At 38.0% G+C, this 23393-nt stretch overlaps 3 protein-coding genes across 8 annotated transcripts; 1 reads left to right on the top strand and 2 right to left on the bottom strand.

Annotated features, from left to right (window-relative positions):
* The first annotated feature begins 6611 nt into the window (after positions 1-6611).
* LOC120110796 (plasmodesmata-located protein 2-like) lies at positions 6612-8612 on the top strand. 2 transcript variants are annotated; one of them, XM_039126405.3, is made up of 3 exons: positions 6612-7766; positions 7954-8061; positions 8194-8612. In XM_039126405.3, exons 1-3 carry the CDS (start codon positions 6995-6997, stop codon positions 8199-8201), a joined length of 888 nt encoding a protein of 295 aa, XP_038982333.2. In that variant the 5' UTR covers positions 6612-6994; the 3' UTR covers positions 8202-8612. The 2 variants fall into 2 exon arrangements, with proteins under 2 accessions (XP_038982333.2, XP_038982332.2); XM_039126404.3 differs by having other exon boundaries at positions 6664-7766; positions 7959-8061.
* Positions 8613-10534: 1922 nt separating this feature from the next.
* LOC113462527 (mitochondrial import receptor subunit TOM9-2-like) lies at positions 10535-15164 on the bottom strand. Of its 5 annotated transcripts, XM_039121385.3 has the most exons (3): positions 14646-15163; positions 12311-12565; positions 10535-12198 (listed from the first exon to the last, which is right to left on the bottom strand). In XM_039121385.3, exon 1 carries the CDS (start codon positions 14984-14986, stop codon positions 14657-14659), a length of 330 nt encoding a protein of 109 aa, XP_038977313.1. In that variant the 5' UTR covers positions 14987-15163; the 3' UTR covers positions 10535-12198; positions 12311-12565; positions 14646-14656. The 5 variants fall into 5 exon arrangements, with proteins under 5 accessions (XP_038977313.1, XP_089779820.1, XP_089779818.1 ...); XM_089923694.1 differs by having other exon boundaries at positions 10535-11097; positions 12311-15164; XM_089923692.1 differs by having other exon boundaries at positions 10535-11117; positions 12311-15164.
* Positions 15165-17491: 2327 nt separating this feature from the next.
* LOC120110798 (large ribosomal subunit protein eL37z-like) lies at positions 17492-20595 on the bottom strand. The gene is made up of 4 exons (XM_039126408.3): positions 20464-20595; positions 20236-20371; positions 18181-18282; positions 17492-17825 (listed from the first exon to the last, which is right to left on the bottom strand). The coding sequence occupies exons 1-4, from the start codon at positions 20464-20466 to the stop codon at positions 17776-17778; spliced, it is 291 nt and encodes a 96-aa protein (XP_038982336.1). The 5' UTR covers positions 20467-20595; the 3' UTR covers positions 17492-17775.
* Positions 20596-23393: the final 2798 nt, after the last annotated feature.

A 23393-nucleotide genomic window follows, 5' to 3' on the forward strand; every position in this document is an offset into this window, starting at 1 on the left:
CGGATGCACCATATAGCTGCGCACCACACCAATCACTTAATTTCCTTCCTACGAGTTTTGTTCATCATACACTTATCTAGATCATTGGTCTAAAGAAAGAAGACAAGCTAATTGGCATGGTATAGCTATTTGAGACCGAACAACCTACAAGAAAATAAAAGATGAACAGTTGTAAGCCTACATAATCTACCTTTCAAACCAAGGGAAGAAGGAATTAGATGTAGTTTAAGATTTCTCTTCCTAAACCAGTTTTTGTGCTGTTGAAAAATGAACTCTAGCTCTGGATAAGAATTGAAACAAGGGAAGAAAGTATCAGATGTAGTTTGAGATTTCTTTTGGTTGAAAAATGAGCCCTAGCTCTGAATTAAGAACTGAAACGAGCATCATACATAGATGAATCTGCAATTTTCAATTCAATGATGAATAAAGGAATGAGCTAACCATTTTTTGAGAAGAAAAAAAAAATCTAGAGCATACTTAGAAGGCACATGCAATCAATTTAATTCGACAACTTGTGGGCATAAAAATGGCACACGTGATTTTGGATATAATTTGCCCTGTTTTGGACTGGCTTTGCCTTTTCTGATCGTACAAAAGGTCTAAGCGCACGGTTAACTCGGAAGAATCGTTCAAAAAGGACAAACTTGTGTCCTGTGCCATTGTTTCCACTTCATTAAGTGGCACACTTCACAAGAACAATGTCTCCACGCCAGCTGAGAGACAGTTTTGAGCTATTAAAATATTTTTGAAACATAAAAGGCTGGATGGTTGTGGGATTTGTTGACCTGATACTCGGTATGCTAGCGTGGGCAAATTTTGTTGTTAGAAACGTAAAACTTGATATTTCTGGTGACTTCAATTGTTGAATAAGATGGATTAGCTTTTTCTTGGTTTAATTAAGTTCTTTTTCATTTGGACTGATAACTGATAGCATCCAATACTACAAAATCCTTGCTTAATGAAAACGAATTTGGTTTTCAATTTAGGAAGTTCTCGCAATTTGCAATCACATGCTAATTCTCCATCCAATCTAATTAAAAGATCTCCGAGGGCAGTATAACTTCGGGCTTATTTAGACTAGCTTGGAGTTCACTCCTATCAAAGAAAACTAACAAATGCCACCATGCATGCATTTCTATAGGAACCATGAGATACCTATCAGCATGATACACGTCATAGCTATAATTGAAATACGGGCCTAAGTTTGTCTGCTACTCACTTTAGCCAAAATTTGAGATGGAAAAATGTTCCGTTAATTGGTCACATTAGTCAAATTTCTTCACTCTCCATTTGAAAAGTCAAGGTCTATTGCAAGGTTCTATAAAGGTTGCTAGAAACGAATACCGCATTAACGAGTGACCTCTTCTTGAGTGCAGACCACAATAGTTCTTGAGGAAATTTATGGTTGCTGCTAAATTCTAAACCGAGGCTGGGATGGTGCTCAGCTCTTCTTGAGGTCGGTGAGAACTAAGCTGAATAAGGTCGGATAAAATTGAGGTGAGGAAGATCTAGTTATCTTCAAGGCTAACATGCAAGAAGTCTACTTGCTACAAAATTTTCGGCAAAGGTCCTCCAATGGTTAAGTTAAAATAGTAGAGTAATAGTGTGGAAGGAAAAAAAAATTGTAACGAATAGTCTCCAAAAATAAGCTTACCTAAGGGTCATCGGGCCACCCCTTTATATATGATAGTATACTGATTTATTACTTGATTTAGTGTGACGTGCTTTAATTGCAATATTTCTTCCACCACTTATCTCTCCAAACATGTTATTTTTTATCTATGCTCTATCATGCAATTTACTTTCCTCTGAGTAAAATAAAATTGCACCTTCTCAATTTGTCATAACTCATGAGAGAATGCGATATTTTCTGTAAGTCGTGATGGAATAACTACTGTAGTATCGCTTTTTGTCTGTATGTTTTCTGAATTCATCAAATCCTTGACACTCTGAAACTCCTCTTCCATCCCAGCTTAAACAAAGCAAGGTTTTTGACGGTATATTGATCGTCCAAGCATCTCTGACTACCTATATCTGTGGTCTTGAAAGTTGAAACAATGAACCATTTCAATCCTTTGACAGATGCTCTTCCACAATGCAATACTTAATTTTCCGTGGTTTATCCGTCAGAACTAGTCGCATCTATCCATCATTGTTCCTATCTTAATCCAAGTTCTGTCATTATTTTAGCGCACAATTCAGCGACGCATTTCTGAGTTCAAACATGACGCATCCTGGTTCATACCAAATTTTTTGAAGCCACGGGAACTAACAAAGAAATCTTGGTGGAGCATGAAATCTGGATGCAACCTTGACATAAAAGAATAAGAAAGATGCTGTACTTCCTAAAGCTTGCTACTGCTTTTGATATCAAGAAGCAACCTCAGGGCGCTACTTTCATGCAGAGGAGATATAAAAGGACATCATCAACCATAGAGGCTTTAAATTGGAAAGATTTATTCTATACTGTCTGAGATGCATCGGCCCACAACCGATGTGATAGGCGGTTAATTAGAGCTCATCATGAAGCCTCTACCTAATCAGTCAAAACCCGTCACGTGTTTGACACCAGAGGCGCACGGAAGTTTCTCAAACATCAAACCCTCCTCGTTGCCGGCGATAGCTCAACGATGATCGCGAACAATTTTTATAGCCGTACGATAAATGAGCGAAATATCCGTACGTAATCTTTGGGATGCACGATTGGTTACTAAAAATAACCGAACCGATTACCTGATTTCTTCGGCAATGGGTGTTAACTCTAGTCTATATAAACCACCCTCGGAAGATCCTCCAAGTAAGTGCTTTTGAGTTCTTTTATTTCTTTATGCTGCCACTCTCACAACACTATTACTGATTTCTGAGAGTTCGTCTAACTTAAGCATCTAAGGATTTATTGTCGGGCACTCTCTGGCAAAAAAATTTCTCTGTCTTTACTGTTTCAAGTCATCGGGCGTCAAAATATGGATCAGAGCATGATCTCCACCATCTAACATCGCCTCGAAGGTGACTGGCATCGTAGTCATCATCATCATCTGAGCGTAGTAGCTACCAAACCACCACCTCGAAGATGAATTGTGACCTTCGGCCAACCGTCCGAGCAATCCAGTAGCTCAGCCAGCTCAGTGTCTTAGTTGGACCGATTTTCAACAGCAACACTGTCTAATCAAATTTATTATAATTATAAATTTGAGAATCCAGGAAATACCTTGGAGTTTACTAGGAAAGTTATAGATTGACAGACAAATACAATAAGGATGATTCATAGTGGTTGGTCTCTGACTCTGCTCCCTTGATGTCCTGATGATGCCTCTGACCTGCATATTCTGCTGTTGCTTTTATATGCTTCTACTTCTCTCAATCTTCCTAATTGTCTCTGCAGAGGCCATGACGATTTGCTGGCTCATATATTTTTTATGGTTTGACACCAGAACGGCCTAACCATATCCCCTGCCTCTACAGTCTAGAGGTGGATCAAGGTCTAGAATACCAAAGACCTGTTTGAATTTGATGACTCACACTTTTCCCTGCCTCTCCATTGGTGAAGTATTCTTTCTTCTTGCTTTTCAACAGGAAGCTATCCATGGGAGTAATTATTTGCTACATATTCTTCATGGCTAGGGCTCATCTTGGTGCAATGTTAAAGGCTTGGGCTAACAAGTGCAATAGCATAGGTTCAAGTCCTGGACCAGCTACTTTGTGTAAAAAAAGGCTAAAGGAGTTCATCCCTCCTAGGACCCCAACTTGTTGGAAACATAACCGAGTAATGATATTCTTCATGGCTATTTTGAACAACAGCCATTCTTATTTTTTAAATTTAAGATTCTGTTCTGATGCAGCATTATTTGTTAATTAAGCGGAAAGGAGAGTAGGTAATAGAATATAGTCTATCATTTGTAATTTTGGTAGTCTACTCTTCTGCAAACAGTCGTTGCAGCATATTAAAAACCTATAAAATGTCTGATAAATGGGAAAAATTGGCATCCCCTCCTCCCAAACTCAACACAGCTTTTCCATTTCAGCCTTGATGTTCTTTTCCTTGTTTTCTGATATTATAATTATTTAGATGTCAACAGCTTATAAGCTTATATATGTCAAGGCCATTTCCTCCAGCAACTTCTAGAATCATTTTTGTGGTCTTTATTATGGTACTGGTGTGCATGGCTCTTCTTGATGATTCTCCCTATAATTTCGTGAGGCTCTTCTTGGAGGTGGTGATGGTGGTGGAGGTGGTACATGCTTTTGTCTTTTCGCTTGCAATGTTATGGTTCGTCTTTGTGATGTTTAATCAATTGTTATTGATTTTTTTACTCAAATTGCAGCCATAATATTATGATTCATGATGGTGATTAGCTCAAAGGTGCTTGGTTTGCATGTAACAATTCTCATGTTCCAAACAAATACCTTGTAATTTTCCGAGCTCTGTAAATTTCGGTTGATTTATTTTAAGGCTATGAATCATGATTGACACTAGAACTCTTAGTCTGTCTCACTAATTGTACATTTTGTTATTGAATTTTATTTAAAATATACATCTGTAATCGCTTGATGCATGGGTTGAAACTTTGTGAACACATTAAATTTTTGATATTCGTGGCACAGGTTTGATCCATAGTACCTATTATTTTAGTTACCAATAATTATATTTACTTACGTACTTATTTTTGTACCATAAGACTGGACTCAAATCCATTAGCAGATTACCCTTGAATCTCCAATGCCCGTTTCAATATTTAGGACCATCCTATCCTCTCCTAACCTTCATCTTCATGCAGGGCATGTATTACATACTTGGTTCCATGCTCTCTCAACCTAAATATCTTAAGCAGTGGCCTGGTCATGCAAATTCAAATACATAACAAGAATCAACGTGATTTTTATACGTCAACCCTTGAAGATACATTTGATTAAATTAGACTAATTTCAATTTTTTTTTCTATGAGCAGTGCACCTTTTAATAGTTGTACTATGACAGTTTACAATGAAGAAATTGGCCACATTGTAAGGGACTAAGAATTCCATGCCCAAGAACCATGAGCCCTTGATCCATTGTATAGTTAGTGGTTATACTCCACTTTGATTGGATGGAGACTGTGTTTGAACCTATGGAAGGCCGTTCTCTAGTTTTAAGCAAATATAGACATTCCATCATTCCTGGGAATGGTTGATGATACTCATCTCTTTTCTTTTCTTTTTTATTGTTTCTTGGGAGGTGAACATGAAGCCATCCAAACTCCCCAAGCAAGCAGAGCCTGGGTTGTGCTTGTGATGGAGTTTAGGAAGAATGGCCTGAAGCAGTGAGTCATTGGCCAATTTAGCAAAAGCCTGCGATGCCAACTCATGCAGTGTAAGATGAAGTGCAATAAGGAGATAAAGGATAGATGATTTCAGGGAACATCTTTTGAAAAAGGCATTGTAAGCCTGCTAGTTTCAACATATTGAGGGTTGGCTTGGTTGAGTTAATAAAATCCCATTGGATGCTCGTGGCTTGGATTCGATCTTATCTTTGCCCCGGACTCTGATCAGACTTTCTTCTATCCTAAGCTTTGTGCACACTGAAAGTTACTTAGACCGATTAATGTTGGCTCGATAACTCCATATTTAACCGTTCCTGGTTTATTCTACTAGTTTCTGTAGGACACAATTACATGGCAGGAGGAATTCCTAAGGAATGAAACTGGCACCTATAGCATTACTCATGATTATTTGAACAAGCATCATCTAAGAAAGTATCTAAATTGTTTTCATTTAGATGAGCAAGGTTTATAGGCTATGCGTTTATTAGTCCGAATGGCAGCACCAGCATTTTGATTTCGATGCGAATATTGATGTAGCCTGTAGGTCACATTGGCTGTGCGAATGGCAGCTGCCACATGAACCTTGGAGGCTATTTCTTCTCTGGGGAAAACGATTTAGCTAGTAGCAAAGGTAGCAATGGCCCTGCTTGCTAAGCTAAATGATGGGCGAATGTAAAGAAACATAATTGCATCAAATTTAAAGTTGAGGAGGCACAATGTGAAGCATCGCAAACAATACTTTTTTTTCTGTACTAAAACACACAAGCTCATAGCACATCCAGTGTTCCTCTACCAAATTCTTCATCCAAATCCGCAATCACGTTTTTGCCTGAGTCCCAAGCCTTGGACCCCCTAAACTTCAAAGACCTTTCCTCCAAATACAAGAAACAAAGATACAATTAATAAAGAGTAGTGCTTACAATTTTAAAGACCCGTAAGCTAGATTTTAAACATGATGAAGGATAAATATCAACGTTGTCTAAATAAAATTATTTTGCAAGGTATTAAAACAAACAAAAAACTCGGTGGCCCCATAAAATTCAAAAATATTTCAAATAGTCAAACTCTCATGTTGTCCAATTTTCTGATACGTGTCTTCACCTCCACTCCCTACCAAATTAGATTCTCTCTTTGCATTCTAACGTTACAGAAGCCCAATCTTACTAAGCCCATCACCATGCCCACTCCATTTTTCACTTCTCTTTCTCTACATTATTGACATCTCATAAAATTTAATGAGTAATAAAACTACTTACTCTTCACTGTTCCCATTCGCCCATTTCATCACCATAGTGGCTCTATCATTCCCATCTCGCAACAAAAAGTTGGTCATAAAACCACTGAGTTTGAGACTTTATTTTAAAGCAGATCGCCCTGGTCCCAACCATAAGTACCCCTCAGGAGGGAGGGAGGGAGGGGGAGAGAGAGAGAGAGAGGCCCTCCCCCACCGCTGCCTGTTCCTAATTCCTTCCCCTGCCCCACCGAAAAGGCCAAATCCCTCACATCAACAAAGTTAAAAACACGAAAAAGAGGAGAGAATGCCATATCTCCCCTCCTTTCCACTGTCATCACATGGAATGGAAGTGGGGGTTTAAGGGAAAAAAAAAGAAGGGAAAGAAAGAGAGATAGAGAAGAAGAAGAGAGAGAGAGAGAGAGAGAGAGAGAGAGAGAGAGAGAGAGTGAGAAACCCTAGATAGATGGGCATTCCTAAGGCCCATCCTCCTCGCCCAATCTCCTCTCCACCAACATCGTCTCTGTTCCCAATCCTAACCCTCGTTCTCGCTACCGTCGTCTCGTCCATCTCTCCATCCGCTGCGGCCGATCTCTACGCCCTGATCTACAAGGGCTGCGCAAATCAGACTGCCGGCGGCGGCGCCTCCCAGCAAGCCCTCGCCGCCCTTACATCCTCGCTCACCGCCCAGGCCACCACCGCCAAGTTCTACAAGACCACCACCTCCTCATCCGCTGGAGGCCAGGCGATGTTCGGTCTCTTCCAATGCCGCGGCGACCTCAGCGCCTCCGACTGCTCCGCCTGCGTCGGCCGCGTCCTCCCCATGTGGAGCTCCCTGTGCGGCGCCGCGGTCGCCGCCCGCGTCCAGCTCACTGGCTGCTACGCCCTCTACCAGGTCTCCGGCTTCCCCCAGGTCTCCGGCACCCAGATGCTCTTCAAGACCTGCGGATCCGGCGGCGGCAGAGGGGACTTTGAGCTGAAGCGCGACACCGCCTTTGCCCAGCTCCAGAGCGGGGTCGCCGGCGGGGCGGAGTTCTACGCGACGAGCTACGCGTCCGTGTACGCGCTAGCGCAGTGCGAGGGCGACCTCTCCACCAGCGACTGCGCCGAGTGCGTGTCCCAGGCCGTCCAGAAGTCCGAGGTGGAGTGCGGCGGCGCCCCCTCCGGCCAGGTCTACCTCGATAAATGCTACATTAGCTACTCCTACTACCCCCACGGCATCCCCCACGGCGGCGGAGGTCCCTAATCTTTCCTCCCTTCCTATTTTCTATTGATTCCATAGAGAACAAAAAAGAAAAAAAAAAAAAACCCCTCATATCAACTCCTTTTTGTTTCCTTTCTTCTTGATCTCAGTTCCTTATTTTGTTATTATAGTTTTGTAGAAATTTTCTCTATTATAATTTTGGGTCGGTAATTGGGGATTAGGGCAGCAAACAGCGAAGACGGTGGCGATAGTGGTGGGAGGGGCAGCGGCGCTGGGTTTTCTGGTAATCTGCTTGCTGTTTGCCCGGAGTCTAATGAAGAAAAAAGACGGTGAGCACTTATTTCCTAGCAAACAAACCCCATTAAACTCTTCTGTGATAGCGATGTGTTGCGAAATTGGGTTTTGTTGTTTGTGTGTTTAATTTCTTTTTGTTTGTTTTTCTTCTCGTTTCTGAGCTGCAGACTTTTGAAGGTTGGTGGTGATGGGTGAGACGTACGGGAGGAGTTGTAGAGGAGGAGAAAAGAAAATTTTAGGGGGAGGAGGGTGTGGTGAAACGTGGGAATGGTCGTTTTTCCTGCCGAGGGGGGATGTGGGATACAGAGGGGGGTTTTTGGCGTTTTCCTTGGGATCCAGCATGTGAGAGGAGCGGGGCAAAGGAGGGTGAGAATTGAGAAGAGAATAATGTGTGTGTCTGTGGGAGCGCGGAGGTTGGGTTTGGGTTGGGGTGGTGGTATTGATCCAATCTTTGGCTCTGTTCGAAGATGCTCCTTGTCTCATTTCCATCATGTATATCTCTGTCTCTATATAGAGATGCTAGGAGTGCACACAATCATGGGTTTTTTTCCAAATAAATTAATCCATCGGGATAAATTTTTGTTAATTCATTCTAGTTGTTTTGATGTATTAATTTCGTCTTCTTTTTTTTTTTTGGTGGGGGGTGGGGGGCTTGGAGAGTTTTTCAACTAAATGTCCTTTTAATGATTTACTTGGTTCGGTTTCCTTTTCAAATATGAGGGAAAGAAATTATTGCCTACGTTGCATGAACCATGTGGCCGCGCCCAGAGTTGATAACAACAGCTGGTTTTTGTGGACCCTATTCATGGAGCATGTATTTTGGTATTGATCCAGGACCACACTGATGCATGCAACTTAGGCAATAATTTCTCCAAAATCTTTGTGAGAATTTTGTTTCTTTATAATGAAACATGGTGGGCTTCAATCGTACTTCTCTCTTGGAACAAAGGCCGCTACTCCGAGGCAGGTCTGTTCAAAATTTTAATATTTGCTTTGAAACTTGTCTTGCTGATTGGAGACGCATAGGCTACTTAAAATTTTTAGATTAACCGAATCTCCAGTCTGAGGTGAATGGTAGCAATATATTTCCTGAAATGCAGTGTTATTGGTTGTTGGTGCTGCAAATGGATTGGATGAACGTTATTTGTACTTTTTGATCAGGTCTCCATTGAATATCGGTTATAGCTAAGGTGACGATAGGGTGTTTAGAAGCTTGACCTGGCCAACAAAATTCAAAGTTTAAAGCCGTTCTTGTTGGGTCTAGTCTGAGCTTATGAAATTGTTGATGGAAGAAATCCCCAAGAATGTTAGACCTTGACAAAGTGCTCGACTGGTTGCTGGGGAATGTCTTTTCTGCTAATATTCTTTAAAAAAAAGAAAAAAAAAATCTGATCTCTAAATATCTTAAAGTTTTCCGTAAATAATAAAAAAAAATCATGCGTTTGTTATATTTCATAGGCTTCATCTGCCAGTCAGGCAAGTGATCTTGAGTGATTACTCGAGGTGTTCTGAGTACTTTTGCCCTCATAAATTGTTCTTATTTAAGTTCTAATGTGACAACTATATGGGTGTGAAAGCAATGGACGAACTTATGATGTAGCTTCCATGTGTTTCGAACTTGCCGGGTTGGTCGTCGGTTAAACGCAACAAGAGTCAATTCTGATTCAAAATTGACTAGTATCGCATACCATGGCAAGAATGTTTGTCTCGTGCAATTCAAAAGTTTGGGTGTTTGTGGATGATTTTGATCTGCATGCAAGTGTGGATTTATTGCCAGAATTTACGCCTCATAGCATTGGATATGCGGGGATGGTCTTCTTGCTCCGTGGCTGGTTAGGATAATAGACAGTTAATTTATATTCGAGGAACAGTGGAGAAAAGTGAGGATAGTTGCCACACGTCTGTGGATCGTATTCACTAGTTTGCATTATAACAAATCGGACTTTGGCATGTATAGTGTACATGAAAGAGAGTATACTGGTTGTCTTCGTCAAATTTGACTTGAAACTTTGTCGCTGATGTCGTTGAAGAACGCTTTGAAGTTGGTGTGCTTCTCTTATTTCACTTTTTTTAATTAAAAATCAAATTATTAATATGTTAATAACTATAATATTTTTGAAAAAAAATATAAAAAAATTAATGATGCAGGAACTCACCGACAGAAAGCGACTAGAGAGTTCAGGCTTCATATCGAAAATAGACAGATTCTCTTGAGATCATATAACGTGTCATCATATCGACTGAACGATTAAGCATCCGAGTCCCTCGGTGCCTGAACTGTCTAAACCACTGCACCTTGCACGCCTGAAAAAGGACACCATAGATTACGAAAAAAAGAAAAAGAAGAAAAATCGCCATCCCACCTTCGGAAGTAATGGAGTCCCTTTAATACTAAAGCGAGCTCATGTGTGCTTGTCATATTGGAAACCGCAGCCACGTCCCTTTCCCATCTTGGATTTTTTTTTTCTTTTCTTTTTGGTTCATGTTCACACTAGCTGCGCCATGTCCAAAAAAAAAAAAAAAAAAAAAAAAAAAAAAAAAAAAAAAAAAAAAAAAAAAAAAAAAAAAAAAAAAAAAAAAAAGAGGAGGAGGAGGAGAAGAAGCAGCAAAGAAGAAAAAATACTAGAGCTCTGAGTTCAAAAAAAACTCGCCAGAATGATGAACAGCATGGAAGGCGACTTAATCAGCAGGTCTGTTGGTCTCGCGATAAACATGAGTAACCTAAAAGAATATTATAAATACTCTCTCTCTCTCTCTCTTCATTGTAGTAACACCACCGCTCGAGTGCATCTATAATTGGGATGGACAATGATGCAACATAAAAGGGAAGGCGTCGTTGAGATGGACAATGATGCAACATAAAAGGGAAGGTGCAATGAGCGAAATCTGGAGATTAGCTAGCTCTGACACCGCCAGCTTGCGTTGCAGTTCGTGCCCAGTAGAGGATGGGCGGTGCTCAGCTTTCATTGGAGCCAAACCATTGCTTCTTCGTTTTGGTGCACGAGCTTGGAGAAGAGAGGATGGGTTCTGACCGATGGATGATCTTTGTGGTCCCATGGCCACTTGATCTGCTGATGAGATTAAAATGTACCTGTGAATTTGATTTCTACTAGGTCCTCAGATCTGTATATAGTCCAACTCATCAAAGTAGCCCATCTCCTTGTGGCATGGTTTGGGCTTTATGTGATAGCACGACAAATAAACATATACGTATTATAATAGCATCAGATGACAGCTATAATAATACTAATTTAACACTTTTATTATTTATGTATTTTAATGCCAGAATCCGGCACACGGGATGTCATCACTAGTTTAATGATATGTATTAATTGGCAAAATTTTTCCCAGGCAAATAAAGCTAACCAATATGATAAGTAAAAAATAAAATTATTTCCTTTGATAAATTACAAATTGATCCAATTATAGCAACAAAATTATAAATTTGAATACATACAAATGTATGTATGTATATTTAGATAGATATATATATGTATGGGAAGTGTCACCAAGTTATCTTTCTCATTATGGACTATGTTTTTTATTTGACAATGAGAGCCTATCTTCCTGAATAAAGTAAGCATGAAATTCAAAATACACATGATATTTATCAAACGAATTTTTGATCGCATTTAGTAGAAAATTAAAGGCATAAGAGCTGGAACAAGCCTTACGCCTGCATAGAAATGTTCAAGAAGTAGGCATAATGAATGACAATTATACTGATTAAATTTGTTTAAGAAAAACATAATTATTCCGAGGAAAAGGTGTCATAAACTTATCATATATATTTTTTCTTCCTTTTTCCATGGATAAAATACCCTCACCCAAAAGAAATTCCGCACATTATTATCAAACATAAATAAGAATAAGGTGCGACATAACTATTTCTTCTTGGTTCCTCCTAGAATTCATATTGTATTTTAAGAAAATACTTTGTGGCTCAAAATTATTATTGTTATTTTTTTTTTATTACAATAAATATTTCATACATTACAAGTATGGATACATTCAATAAAATTAGAAAATAATAGATTATGAAGTACCCTAGACAACTCTTCCTCTTGGGCCCATAAGGTGCTCTTGGAGTGGCAAGCCATATAAGCAGTCATTCAGTCTGCGGCCCTGTTAGCCTCTTTGAATATATGCTTAACTTGAAAGGTCAATTCATTCTTTACCATTGTCCAAATATTCCGAAGCAAAAAAAAAAAAAAAAGGCATTTTAAGAAAAACTTCAGAACCAAATATTCTTAAAAAAAAATGGATGCTCCGTACTAGACTTACCATGAATTCTGCCGAGAGCCTAAATGGTGGTCCCCGACCCCTTTTTTCACATAACGCTTCTTCTTCTTGGTACCAGGCTTGGGGCCCTCTCTGTCACGTTAGTTGAAACTAAGCTCTGACGTACGTGTACTAGGTGTAGATCAGCTTTTGGTTTCCTACCACACTGCACTTGGGGTGTTACTTACGGGAACTGTGGGTGTGGTTTCCGTCTGCTGCAATGGGAAATCAAGTTCGCTTCCGGTCCGCCTCAAATACCTGGTACTCAAAACAGCGTTACATGAAGACCGTGCTTAGTGGTTGGAAGCAGGGCATTATTTAGCTTAAAGAAAAAAATAAGGAAAACCTAATCTTTTGTTATTCCGTGCTGTTGTTACCAGCAAATACCCGTAACAGGGAATAGTTGGTACAACAATTGACGACAATAATATGGATGTTTTACATATGAAAAGTTGTTTCCAATAAAGCCACATGCAATCTATTGAAAATGATAAGAGGAAAATTTATCATGGTCATACCATTTGTAAGATGACCAATATGCTACTGTTACTAATCTATTGCATACATGGAACCATCATAATGGCCAATACAGCATTCAATAGACATATATCCATTGTCTACCAACCATTAAGACAAATGGAAATGCCGAATTAAGCGTTCAATCAGAAGAACTCGAAGCCAAGGTTGAAGAGCTGACAAGGAGAGGCATTCAAACTGAAGCAGAAATCTTCAGTAGTATAAGAATATAAGCTTCACTGTAGAAATTAAAATCCTTACAATCAGGGCTGCTTTGAATAGTAGAGATTGATGAACAATCAAATATCAATATGACTGCAGTTATAGCAGAGGAGATGGCTACAAACAAAGCTTTGGCTGTTGGATTTCAACAATAAACAGAAAATCAACAAAGTTACTATCACTTCAGACTCTCAACTTAATCAAGAACCTTAATGGGCAGCAAGGAAGTCTCACAAGGGCACATCAGAACAAATGAATAAGGACACAAAGTTTAGGTGAAAAAAAAACAAAAAAAGGATCAAATTTAGATGATTCGCGCTGAATCAGGTTGTTAATGATGCTTTGTTGCATCTTGAAAGTAATTCTAAACAGCACCTCCTATAGGACAAAGACTAACCTGAAGTGAAGATCAACCTTCTTATGCCCTGCACCCTTGAATCCATTTTGTTGTTAAGTAACATTTATCTCAGATCTTATCATAAACTAACATTCTTGACTCAGAGGTCACTGGCTTTCTGTACAAGCATGGGCATATCTGCACGAAGAAGAAGAAAGGAGAGGAAAACATTGCCTGTCAAAGTTAGGGCACTCAGGCCAGTCAGTGGCTCTTGTCAGAGCTTAGAACTTGGCAAAGAACTCAGTTCAAGTCCAGTTGATCCTCACAACATATTTATCCAGTCAAGGCCTGATTTCAAGTCCATTTGGTATTCAGAACGGTTTATATCAGCTGATGTGCAACATCCACCCAACTTACACAAAGCTGAAACAGAACAAGCATTTAATGCTTCTCCCATTCGCTCTCTCCAGACAACTAAACTTGATCTTAAATCTCTTAGACCCCAGTTAATAGGAATAAGAGCTACAACACTCGAAAAAATTGGCTATAGAAGGCCCTCAAATCTCTCTGCCACCAAGCCATATCATCTAGTCCCACTTCTCACTGGAAAACGGACGGAATCCTCTCTTTCCCATACCCCTGTTTTGCCCTGGCCTTGGCTGCTGCTGCTGCTGAGAAACGAACTCAGATGGAATCACCCAAAGCTCAAGCTCACCTTCGGTCTAGTTCAATCTTCTTATTGGAATTTTTGAAAATGAAAACAGAAGATAAAAACAATACCAAACTGGGTTTTTTTCCCTTTTCTTTTTCGCTTTTGTTGCTAGAAGTGGATGAAGGAAGCGGTTTTTATGAGAGCAAGGCCTAATGCTTGAATTCTAGGGTTTCAGAGAACATAACAGAAACGAGTTCTTGATCAATGCAAGATAACTCAGACATGGATTCAGGGATACAACCAAGAATCAAAAGAAACACAACACCTTGAAAACATTCCATCTGATATAATCACCAAGGATAAACAAAACAGATCTAATTCCAGCGCTAAAGCAAAATAATCAGTTGCTAAAAAATTACAAAAGTGTCAGATGAGAACAAGAAACTCGGTATAGAGATATGACTTTAATTAACCAGAGGCTATAGCAGCTTCAAGTGGCAAAAGCTTTATGAATCCGCACCGCATAAGGAACCCATCGCTTGAGCTTATTACAAGATCAAGAACCCTGATCATAAGGGAAACCAAACATAGGTGGGGAGAACCTTGCTGACCTGAACGACGATCACTTGGGAGCGGCGGGAGCGGCAATGGAGGGAGGGGGAGCACCGAGAAGACTGGCCTGCTGCATCTCGAGCTCGTTCATCTGCTGTTCCCGGTCCATCTCGATGATCAGGGGCACCACCAGGACGAGGAAGGTGGTGCCGGCGATCCAGGCGGCGCGTCCAGTGCTCCAGAGGAGCTTCTTGGCGACAGTGGCGGCCTCCGAGGCGGTGCGCTTCCCGCGGGACACGATAAGCGACTGGGAGATGGAGCTCGAAAACCTAGAGAGAACGCCCTTGCCGTCGTCGCTCGTCCCTGGGAGAGAGCCCCTTCGGCCCTGGGAAGAAGACATCGTTGGCTGGGAGAGAAGAGAAGTGGCTTCGCAAGACGGCGATTAGGAGGAAGCTTAGAGGGCGGCGTGGCGAGGAAAACCCTTGGTGAGGGCCTCGGTATATGGTATCAGCGGGATTTCCCGGATATGGGAGGGAAAATGCCGGATAGTGGAAGCAGGGGTGCATGTTGGGCTAGACCAGCCCAGTACTTTGGGCTGGTTTTTATTGAGATGGGCTCTAAATGGAAGGAGCTAGCCAGCGAATTGGACATGGCTTGGGTGTTGCATGAGCCGAATCGATGACATTGCGGACCAACCTTTCATTTTTAACCCTGTCTCGCCAAATGTAGCCCGTAAGGTAGAGTCGTTTGCTTGCTTATCGAGTTGGAGTAAGGGTCTCCAACCACATTGTCATTTGAGATCAAACAATCCAATTTTTTTTTTGGGGGTTTTAAAAAATGACTTGGAATATCTCAAAAACCTGACAATTAAAGGATCTTCATCCCCTCTAATTCCTTTTCTCCACAATTACACTGGGGGCACATTTGGTTTGCCGAAAGCATTTTTCCTCTTAAGAATTTGATTTCTGAAAAGCAGATTTCTAGAAAGAAGATATCCGAGAAAATACCTTTGACATGTTTAGTTAACCATGGGAAAGTAATAGATTTCTAGAGTGCTTATGTTTGTTTGACCATCCATTTTTCTGAAAAAAAGTTATATATAATTTCTATTATACCCTTAATAAAAATTAGGTCTTTAATGCCTCTTTAATGCTGAAGGGCTTTTTTGGAAAAAAAATAGAGTGATTCGTGACTCATGGGAAAAACTTTCTTATAAAATATGAGAATCATATTCCCATGAGAATACAACTTTCTCTTCTCTTTTCTTTGAAAACTCCAACCAAATAAGAGGCATCTCATTACTTTTTCATTGACCACATTTTCTCTCCTTTTCCCGCGAACCAAACGAGCCCTAGATTTTATGTTACTGACTGAGAGGCATCATGAAATGCATTACTCCAAACCAATTCTTTTTCAATATTTCAGTTTCAAGCACCAGACTCCTTTGGGTCCACCCTAGAATTTGTCATTCAGTAGAAAAGCACATCAGTATCTCTAGCAAACATTCATCATTGTCCCATTTGCACCAATGGTAAATGAAGCTTTTTACACAGTAATTTTACATAAAAGCACATCAACCTCTCTAGCATCATTCATTATTTTTCGTTTTTTTCCCGTTTGCTCCAATGGTAGATGAAGCTTTTTGCGCAGCAATTTTACATACCCGAGCGTGTTCCTCATTCATTTGGAATACTAGGAGACATCAAGAAATACGACACTGACCCTTTGTTTTATGACCAGTCCTAGTTGAAAAACTCAAACTCATCTTCATGCATAACAAGAACTTCAGAATTGTGAAGTCGGATTCCCAAAAGTAAAGTCACTAATTATTTTATTTAATAAAGGGCCAATTCTTTTATAGATTTCATTTTTTATATCAGACGTTATAAAATTTAGTGTTTTTTATATGAATACTCTTCTAAATATCGAATTTTGTATAAATATTCTTACGAAAATGATATTTATATGTAAACCTTCATAAAACTCTATTATTGTACAAATGATCATCATATAACAGTTATTTTAACGATATTAATATATATATATATATATATTAAAAATAAAATAAAATTTTATAATTATGCTATTGTTTTTTTTGGGATCGCAATCTATTTACACGTCTACCCATTAAAAATATTTTAATTATTTTAATTTGAAACTGTTAATTTTTTTAATGCCCTTAAATAGATAGATAAATATGCAAAATAAAAATAAAAAAATAGAAAAACAAAACAAATATTTACAAAAATATACATGCAAATATTAATTTTTAAAAAATATTCATGCAAAATTCAATATTTAGAAAGATATTCATACAAAAAAAAATTTCTAAAATTTAAGTATCGATAATATCAGGTAATCATGTAGTAACTGTGATATCCAAACCAAAACAACAATCAAACCCAGGCCAATTCGCCATGTTCTCATATAATTATAAAATCATCATTTCTGTTTCAACTCCGGTAGGATACAAGGTCTTTGGCCGAGAATACGAAGACGCTTAAGAACCACTTCCCCCCGAAGAATATTGTTGCTCCTTTCTCATAACGATTGATGCATCCGAGCACCCGAACCATTTCTTGAACTCGGCGGTAAACTTGCCGATTAACTACAGGAAATGATCTGAGTACAATTCTGTTGCCAGCAGGACAGATCAAGTAATTCAATGATCACCAAACATGAAGTTAACAGATGTTTCTCACCCTCCATCCTAACAAGAGTTGGGCACTGGGAGGATGATAGAATCCACAAATATCTAAACAATTTCAACAAAAAAGTTCATACCGCCAAAAGATTACATGATGACATATCATATCACTAACAGGTTAAACAAGGAGAGTAGAAGAAATGAACGAAAGAAATTTATGATAGCCAACCAGAAACTCATTTAAAGAAGAACAGCATGTGAGAACTCAAACCACGAAGAAGATACAGCTCCTCGGTAAGATCCATTTAATTGACTCTAAAGTACACAGCCAATGATAACAGATGAATGGTTCATCCTGATAACCAAACTGCCTTTAACCAAATTAAGCATGTAAACAATTATGTCCTTCGATTCTCAGTAATAAAAATTTGCTAAAATGTAACTCAACGAGAATCAAACAAACAAAAAAAACTGGTCAAGCAGAACTGATCAAAATGCTTCTTGGTGACTGTCATCCAAATGGAAGCAGCTCTCTGAACCCGTTAAGAAGATGTCGCTGCTGTAGCCCTCCTCCTTGGAGTTGCTTCAGTTCCTAAAAGAGAAAATCCACATGATTTATAAGAATACCAATAAGAGAAACTGAAACCAAAATATTTCAGTTGATATTAAAGTTTCGAGTAATTATAGCCAGTGACCACATAAAACAAGGTTAATATGAAACCATCACGAAAGAGTTGAACAATGACCAAAATGAGCAAAAGACCAAAAGAAATTTACAGATAAAAGATAAATAAGCCACTGGCCCTTTGTTATATAGCCATAAATGCCAAGCAAAAATTGATCGACATATATAGGCCTTGTATGCTAAAAATCAACACAATGATCTGATTCTAGCTTTTGCAGCATACATAAATATTTCTGAATGTCTTCATTCAAAGGGGCAATACCTTCTCTGAAATTGCTCTTGAACCTTCGAGGCAAGTGACGAAGATACCTCATCCTTCCTGTGCCTGTTGTCTTTCTTCTTATGGCCTTCACACTCCAATTATCTGTTACATGATAGATATATAGAATGTTTGTCACTGACAAAAACCACTTCACAGCAAGGTCAAGTGCCAAGTTATCCAATCAATGAAGTTGAAAGTACTAAAACTGCCACAAATTGCTGGGAGTAAGCCACAATGGATTTGGGCCAAAGCATCAGTCATCACAGTGTCTCCTTAATAAGAAACAAAAGGTAGGCTAGAATATGTCATGACAGAAAAATATAGGAACAATTGACAGAGTATTTTGTTGCATTATTTTATTGCACGATTTTAGTACAAATTATTATTCTAGTGGTCTACATATTCTGCACGAAAACAGATCATCAATAATTGATTAAACATGTCCTCAATTTACGTTTTTCCTAGATTTTTTCTTATTTAGCCCCAAATTTTAACTCATTCTACCTTTTTCTTTATTGCTTTCAGATGCCTCACAGACAACTATTACATCACAGCAAAAAAAAAAATGAAATAAAAGTGGGAGTACAAATATTAATCCGTACACAAAATAAGGAAAAAAAATTTAAAAAGGAGAAATTAATTCCCCAACCTCCCGTTGATTGTGGTATAATAGAAAGTTCTTATTGAGCGGAACTTCTATTTCCGGTCCAAACATACCGCTACCCCTAATTCCCGGTCCCTAATAGCGATTTTCATTTTTTAAAATTCCAAAGATGCCCCAAGAATAAGATTTTAAGGGTTGAAATGCAGATATAGGATTCCTGCTATCCCCAAGCCGATTGCGATTCAAAGAAGACACGGTCAAAAGCAACAAAGTGCAGAGGATTCCTCTTTACGGACCTTCTTTACCTCATATTTTATAGAGAGAGAACCAAAAGGGAAAGAAAAGATTTGGCAAACATAGAAGAAGAGAATTTGCCCACTTCAATTGTCGAAATAAGTTTCCATAAAAAATCTCTACTGGCCAAAAATTCTTTGAATCGCAATCGGCCAGGATATTGGGATCTCGGTAATCGGTATATCAACTTGGAGAAGAATACATAAGAAGCAAGTCGGCCAGGGGATAGCAGGACCTCGACAATCGGCCAGGGGATAGCGGGATGAGTTTCCATAAAAAACTACTTTTGATCGAGTCTTCTTTGATAGCAGGAATTTTGTGCCGCATTTCAACTGTTAAAATCTTGTTTGTGGGGCATCTTCGAAATTTTAAAAAATGAAAATCACTATTAGGGACCGAAAATTAGGATTAGCAGAATGTTTGGTCCAAAAATAGCAGTTTCGATCAATAAGTACTTTCTGTTATACCACAATCATCGAAAGGATGGGGAATTAATTTTTCTAAAAAATTATATATCACAAGCCCTCTGAACCGGTTGTTATAAAACTGGTCAATAGAGACTAAAAGTTAAATTCCAGTCCAAGGATGGACTGGACTTTAACTTCCAAAAAAAAAAATTGAACCAGCGTGGGGCAACAATCATTTCATCCAATATTTCATTCCCTTCACGCAGTAGCATGCGTTGCACATCTCATGCCCTTGTGACCATTGCCCAGAACCGCCGCCGCTTAAACAGTTTGCCCCTTTTAAATGCTCCTTTTAAATGATAGAACGCTTTATTGAAAAAATTAACAGCTAGAGAGATTTAAACACTCATATCACCTTCAAAGAAAGCGCTAGATTTACTAAATCGAGGCAAAGTTACAGAGAAATTACGCACAAATTTTATAAAGATAAAACAGCGCCCATCAGTCTGCGGAAATTATCCAAATTTTTGCATTAAAGAATAAAACAGAATTTCGTGTTGCGATTTCGTGGATTTTCCAACAAAGAAAATTCACCAAATCCATCAGATCCATGAGTTGCTGATAAGACATCAACATAACTAGTACATGCCCTAAACAATATCTTAATCCACTAAAAAACTCAAAAAAATAAAAAGAGCCAAAAAAAGAAAAGTATCAAAAGATTGCGACTGGATCGGTGAGAGCACTTACACTTGCGGATTCGCGCAGAGGGGTATCCACAGGAGGCGCAACGGCTCTTCTGGAGGTGGAAGCTCCTGCGGCCGCACCTCACGCAGAGCGTGTGGGTCTTGTTCCTCCTCTTGCCGAAGCTCCCCGTGCCCTTCCCCTGCCATCAAACCAAACAGAGAAAGTAAAAGCCGCCGCTCAGAGCAAGGATTAGCGAAACACCGAGAGGAATCCCCATGGGATCGGCTTTACCATTTTAGAACGGCGTTCTTCCCGGTCGCACCTTCTGAGATTGGCTCGGCGGCGGACGCGAGAATGAGAAAGAAGCGCGCACTCACCAAAACCCTAGCCGGCAACTCGGAGCAGCGAATCTTATAGCCTTTTGTCTTGTACTGTTGCCCTCTATCTTTGGGAAAATTACAGAAAGGCTTCGTCAAATCCAATGGCCGTGATTTGATATCAACGGACAAGCAAATTCTAGCCGTTAATTGAACCGTACATGGAGGAACCAAGGTTCGTCATGCAAGGGTGATAACGGCAGTTAATAGTCCAGGTTTGATCAAACTCGCACCAATATAGTTTGAGATTAAAAAATATGCTGCGATAAGAATAATGCTCTAAAATAAAAATAAAACATAATGGTCAATAAAAAATATTTTGTGATTGTTGATTGAGTGACAAATCATTTTCTTTGCTACTTTAGAAATTTAAAATTATGAATATTAATTTATATGGATGAATGCCAAAAATGCTACATAATGATCGTCACTGTTAATATATAATGGCCATTGTACTAAAATGGCAAACAAATATTTCTTATTGTTTGAACTTAGTCCTATAGCGTGTGAATGAGTGTGGTTTGATAATGGATTTTAGGAGGTGGAAAATACCTCGAAAACTCTCCCTATAGTTGTAAGGATTATATCATATATTTAGCTGAGTCATATGATAGTCTCTTTCCAATGCCAACAAGAAAAAAATCTAAAACTATGTTCAATGATCATCATTCAAAACTATATTATAAATATCTTGATGAATGATCATTATCGAATGAACTTAGATCTCATTTAAAAGAAGACAAGATGTTCTAAGATCTTGATCAATGCATGGAGTCTACAATATGTTGATATAAAGAGCATTCTCAAGTATTCATTTTGTATTTGACCTGTGATATAATAAAAACAAGAAGTTGAGCTTGTGTATTTATGGTTTCTGCTCTTTTGAAATAAAAGAAAAAAATTAATCTGCATATCATTGTAAAAAATTATAAAATTCATGTCCAATTATTTGATTATTTTTATAGGCATATTTTTAGTTGATTTCATCTCTTTTCAGTTTTATCCCACCAAATTCTTTTGAATCATTAACGAATATCAAAAAATATTTATAGATTGTATTTACAGATGTTCTGGCACTAATCTTAAAAAAAGGAAATGATTAGAAAACTACAATAGCTACATTTAGAACAAAAATTCAAAGTAAAATTTAATTTCTTTGATTGCATTTCACTTTAGTATAAATGTTTTATAGGTTGTGTATGCAACGACGTATAGCGTAATTTATCTGCATGTTCTTACAAAATGGAAATTGGGAGGGTTATGAGATCCAAGGATTCTATCATCCAAGCAAGAAGCACCAACCTCAAGTATATCATAAAGTTATCGGATTGTGATATTATACAAATTTAACTATGCTTGACAGCCTATTGGGGCAAATGGAAGAAGAAAAATTGATTAGGCTGCCAATGAGCCATGCCAGACTCAACAACTTGAAAATGTGTTTGAAAAAGCAAAAAAAAAAAAAAAGAAGAAGAAGGGCACATGGGAAGGAAGACGGTGAAGAAGTTTTACCAAACATGGCTTAAAAAAAAGAAGAAGAAGTTTTACCAAACCTGGCTAAAATTAAGCTTAAACTAGCTTAACCTGCTCTAGCTCTTTAAGATCCCAATGAAAAGAGAAGCTACCATGAGGCTGAGTTATTTTTTTGCAAAATAAAACCACCTCTACTCAATGTGACTGGGATTTGATTATCAAATTCTTTGGTTGTTTTTTTAGTAGGCTTTGGATTTTCTACAACATCAAGTTTGGGATATAATAGTCATTTGCATATAACCCGCGTAATGCATGGAATGTAGTTTTTTCTTTTTTCAACTATTATTGAATAGAGTATAGAATAGATAACAAAATTAGAATAAAAATCAATAGATACAAGAGCCCAATTTTTTTCTAAAATAAATTTTGATGTTAATATTGTGATATTATAATACCATACAAATTTCTAATAGTGAATGTACATCTATCAATGTAGTAAAATAATATATTATTATAAAAAATAAGATCATGATCCAACCTTTAGGAGTTATTTAAATACATTACAGCAAGACCATTAATGATCATACCTTCATTTTTAAGTAAGATCATGATTGTAAAAATGTAATAGAGTTGAGCAAAATATTAGAGTAATCTAATGAGCCACTTAGGATATGGGTAGGGTATAACATTAATGAAAAATATTTTTCACTAGTATCTGCATACATTAAGCAAATATAGTTATTAATAATAAATTTTTATATTTAATAAAGTTTAATGAGCTAATAAATTTTTATTGATGATAATATATCCAAATATAAAAATTTATTAATAATGTTATTAAATGGATGTCTACGTGGCAAATGGAGAGCTTGCACAAGTAGAATCTCCCTTTCCGTGTGTGTGTAAAAAATAGATGCATGCCAAATAATATTTAAAATATAAGTACAAGCAAAGAAAAATTATAGCAAGCAGACTTGCCCATGACATGGATGATTATGCCAAAAAAAAAAAAAAAAGCTTTCACAAGCTAATCATGGCACACAACTATCAATCATGCTTGCCCTTATTTTATTAACAAAAATATTTTTAGCCAAAATTTATTCAAAAATACAACCAAACAAAAATAAAAATAACTTATTATTATTATTATTATATACTTTTTGGCTAGTTTTTTAAAGCAAAATTTTGGTACAAGATGGCATTATTATTTTAATTGACATAACCCGTCATGATCCATTTTTTATGAGTTAGGATATCATAAAAAAAACTATATGGAGGATATTTTAGTTAATTATGCTAGTACAATCAAAATAATCAAAGATCCTAGTATTTGCTTTTCAAAATTATTAGCAAGAAACTGATATAAATATA

The sequence above is a fragment of the Phoenix dactylifera genome, chromosome 6 (genome assembly GCF_051530095.1).
Source record: "Phoenix dactylifera cultivar Ajwa chromosome 6, Ajwa_hap1_PhDact_Kaust_v1.1, whole genome shotgun sequence".
NCBI lineage: Eukaryota > Viridiplantae > Streptophyta > Magnoliopsida > Arecales > Arecaceae > Phoenix > Phoenix dactylifera.

Bases quoted from the DNA above. Each gene is read 5' to 3' on its own strand.
- LOC120110796 (XM_039126404.3), top strand. From the start codon at position 6,995: ATGGGCATTCCTAAGGCCCATCCTCCTCGCCCAATCTCCTCTCCACCA. The intron at 7,767-7,958 runs GTCCCTAATCTT...GGATTAGGGCAG, and splicing joins CATCCCCCACGGCGGCGGAG to CAAACAGCGAAGACGGTGGC. The intron at 8,062-8,193 runs GTGAGCACTTAT...TCTGAGCTGCAG, and splicing joins TCTAATGAAGAAAAAAGACG to ACTTTTGAAGGTTGGTGGTG.
- LOC113462527 (XM_089923694.1), bottom strand. From the start codon at position 14,986: ATGTCTTCTTCCCAGGGCCGAAGGGGCTCTCTCCCAGGGACGAGCGAC.
- LOC120110798 (XM_039126408.3), bottom strand. The intron at 18,283-20,235 runs GTAAGTGCTCTC...ATCATGTAACAG, and splicing joins CTCTGCGCGAATCCGCAAGT to ATAATTGGAGTGTGAAGGCC. The intron at 17,826-18,180 runs GTATTGCCCCTT...TTTCTCTTTTAG, and splicing joins CAAGAGCAATTTCAGAGAAG to GAACTGAAGCAACTCCAAGG.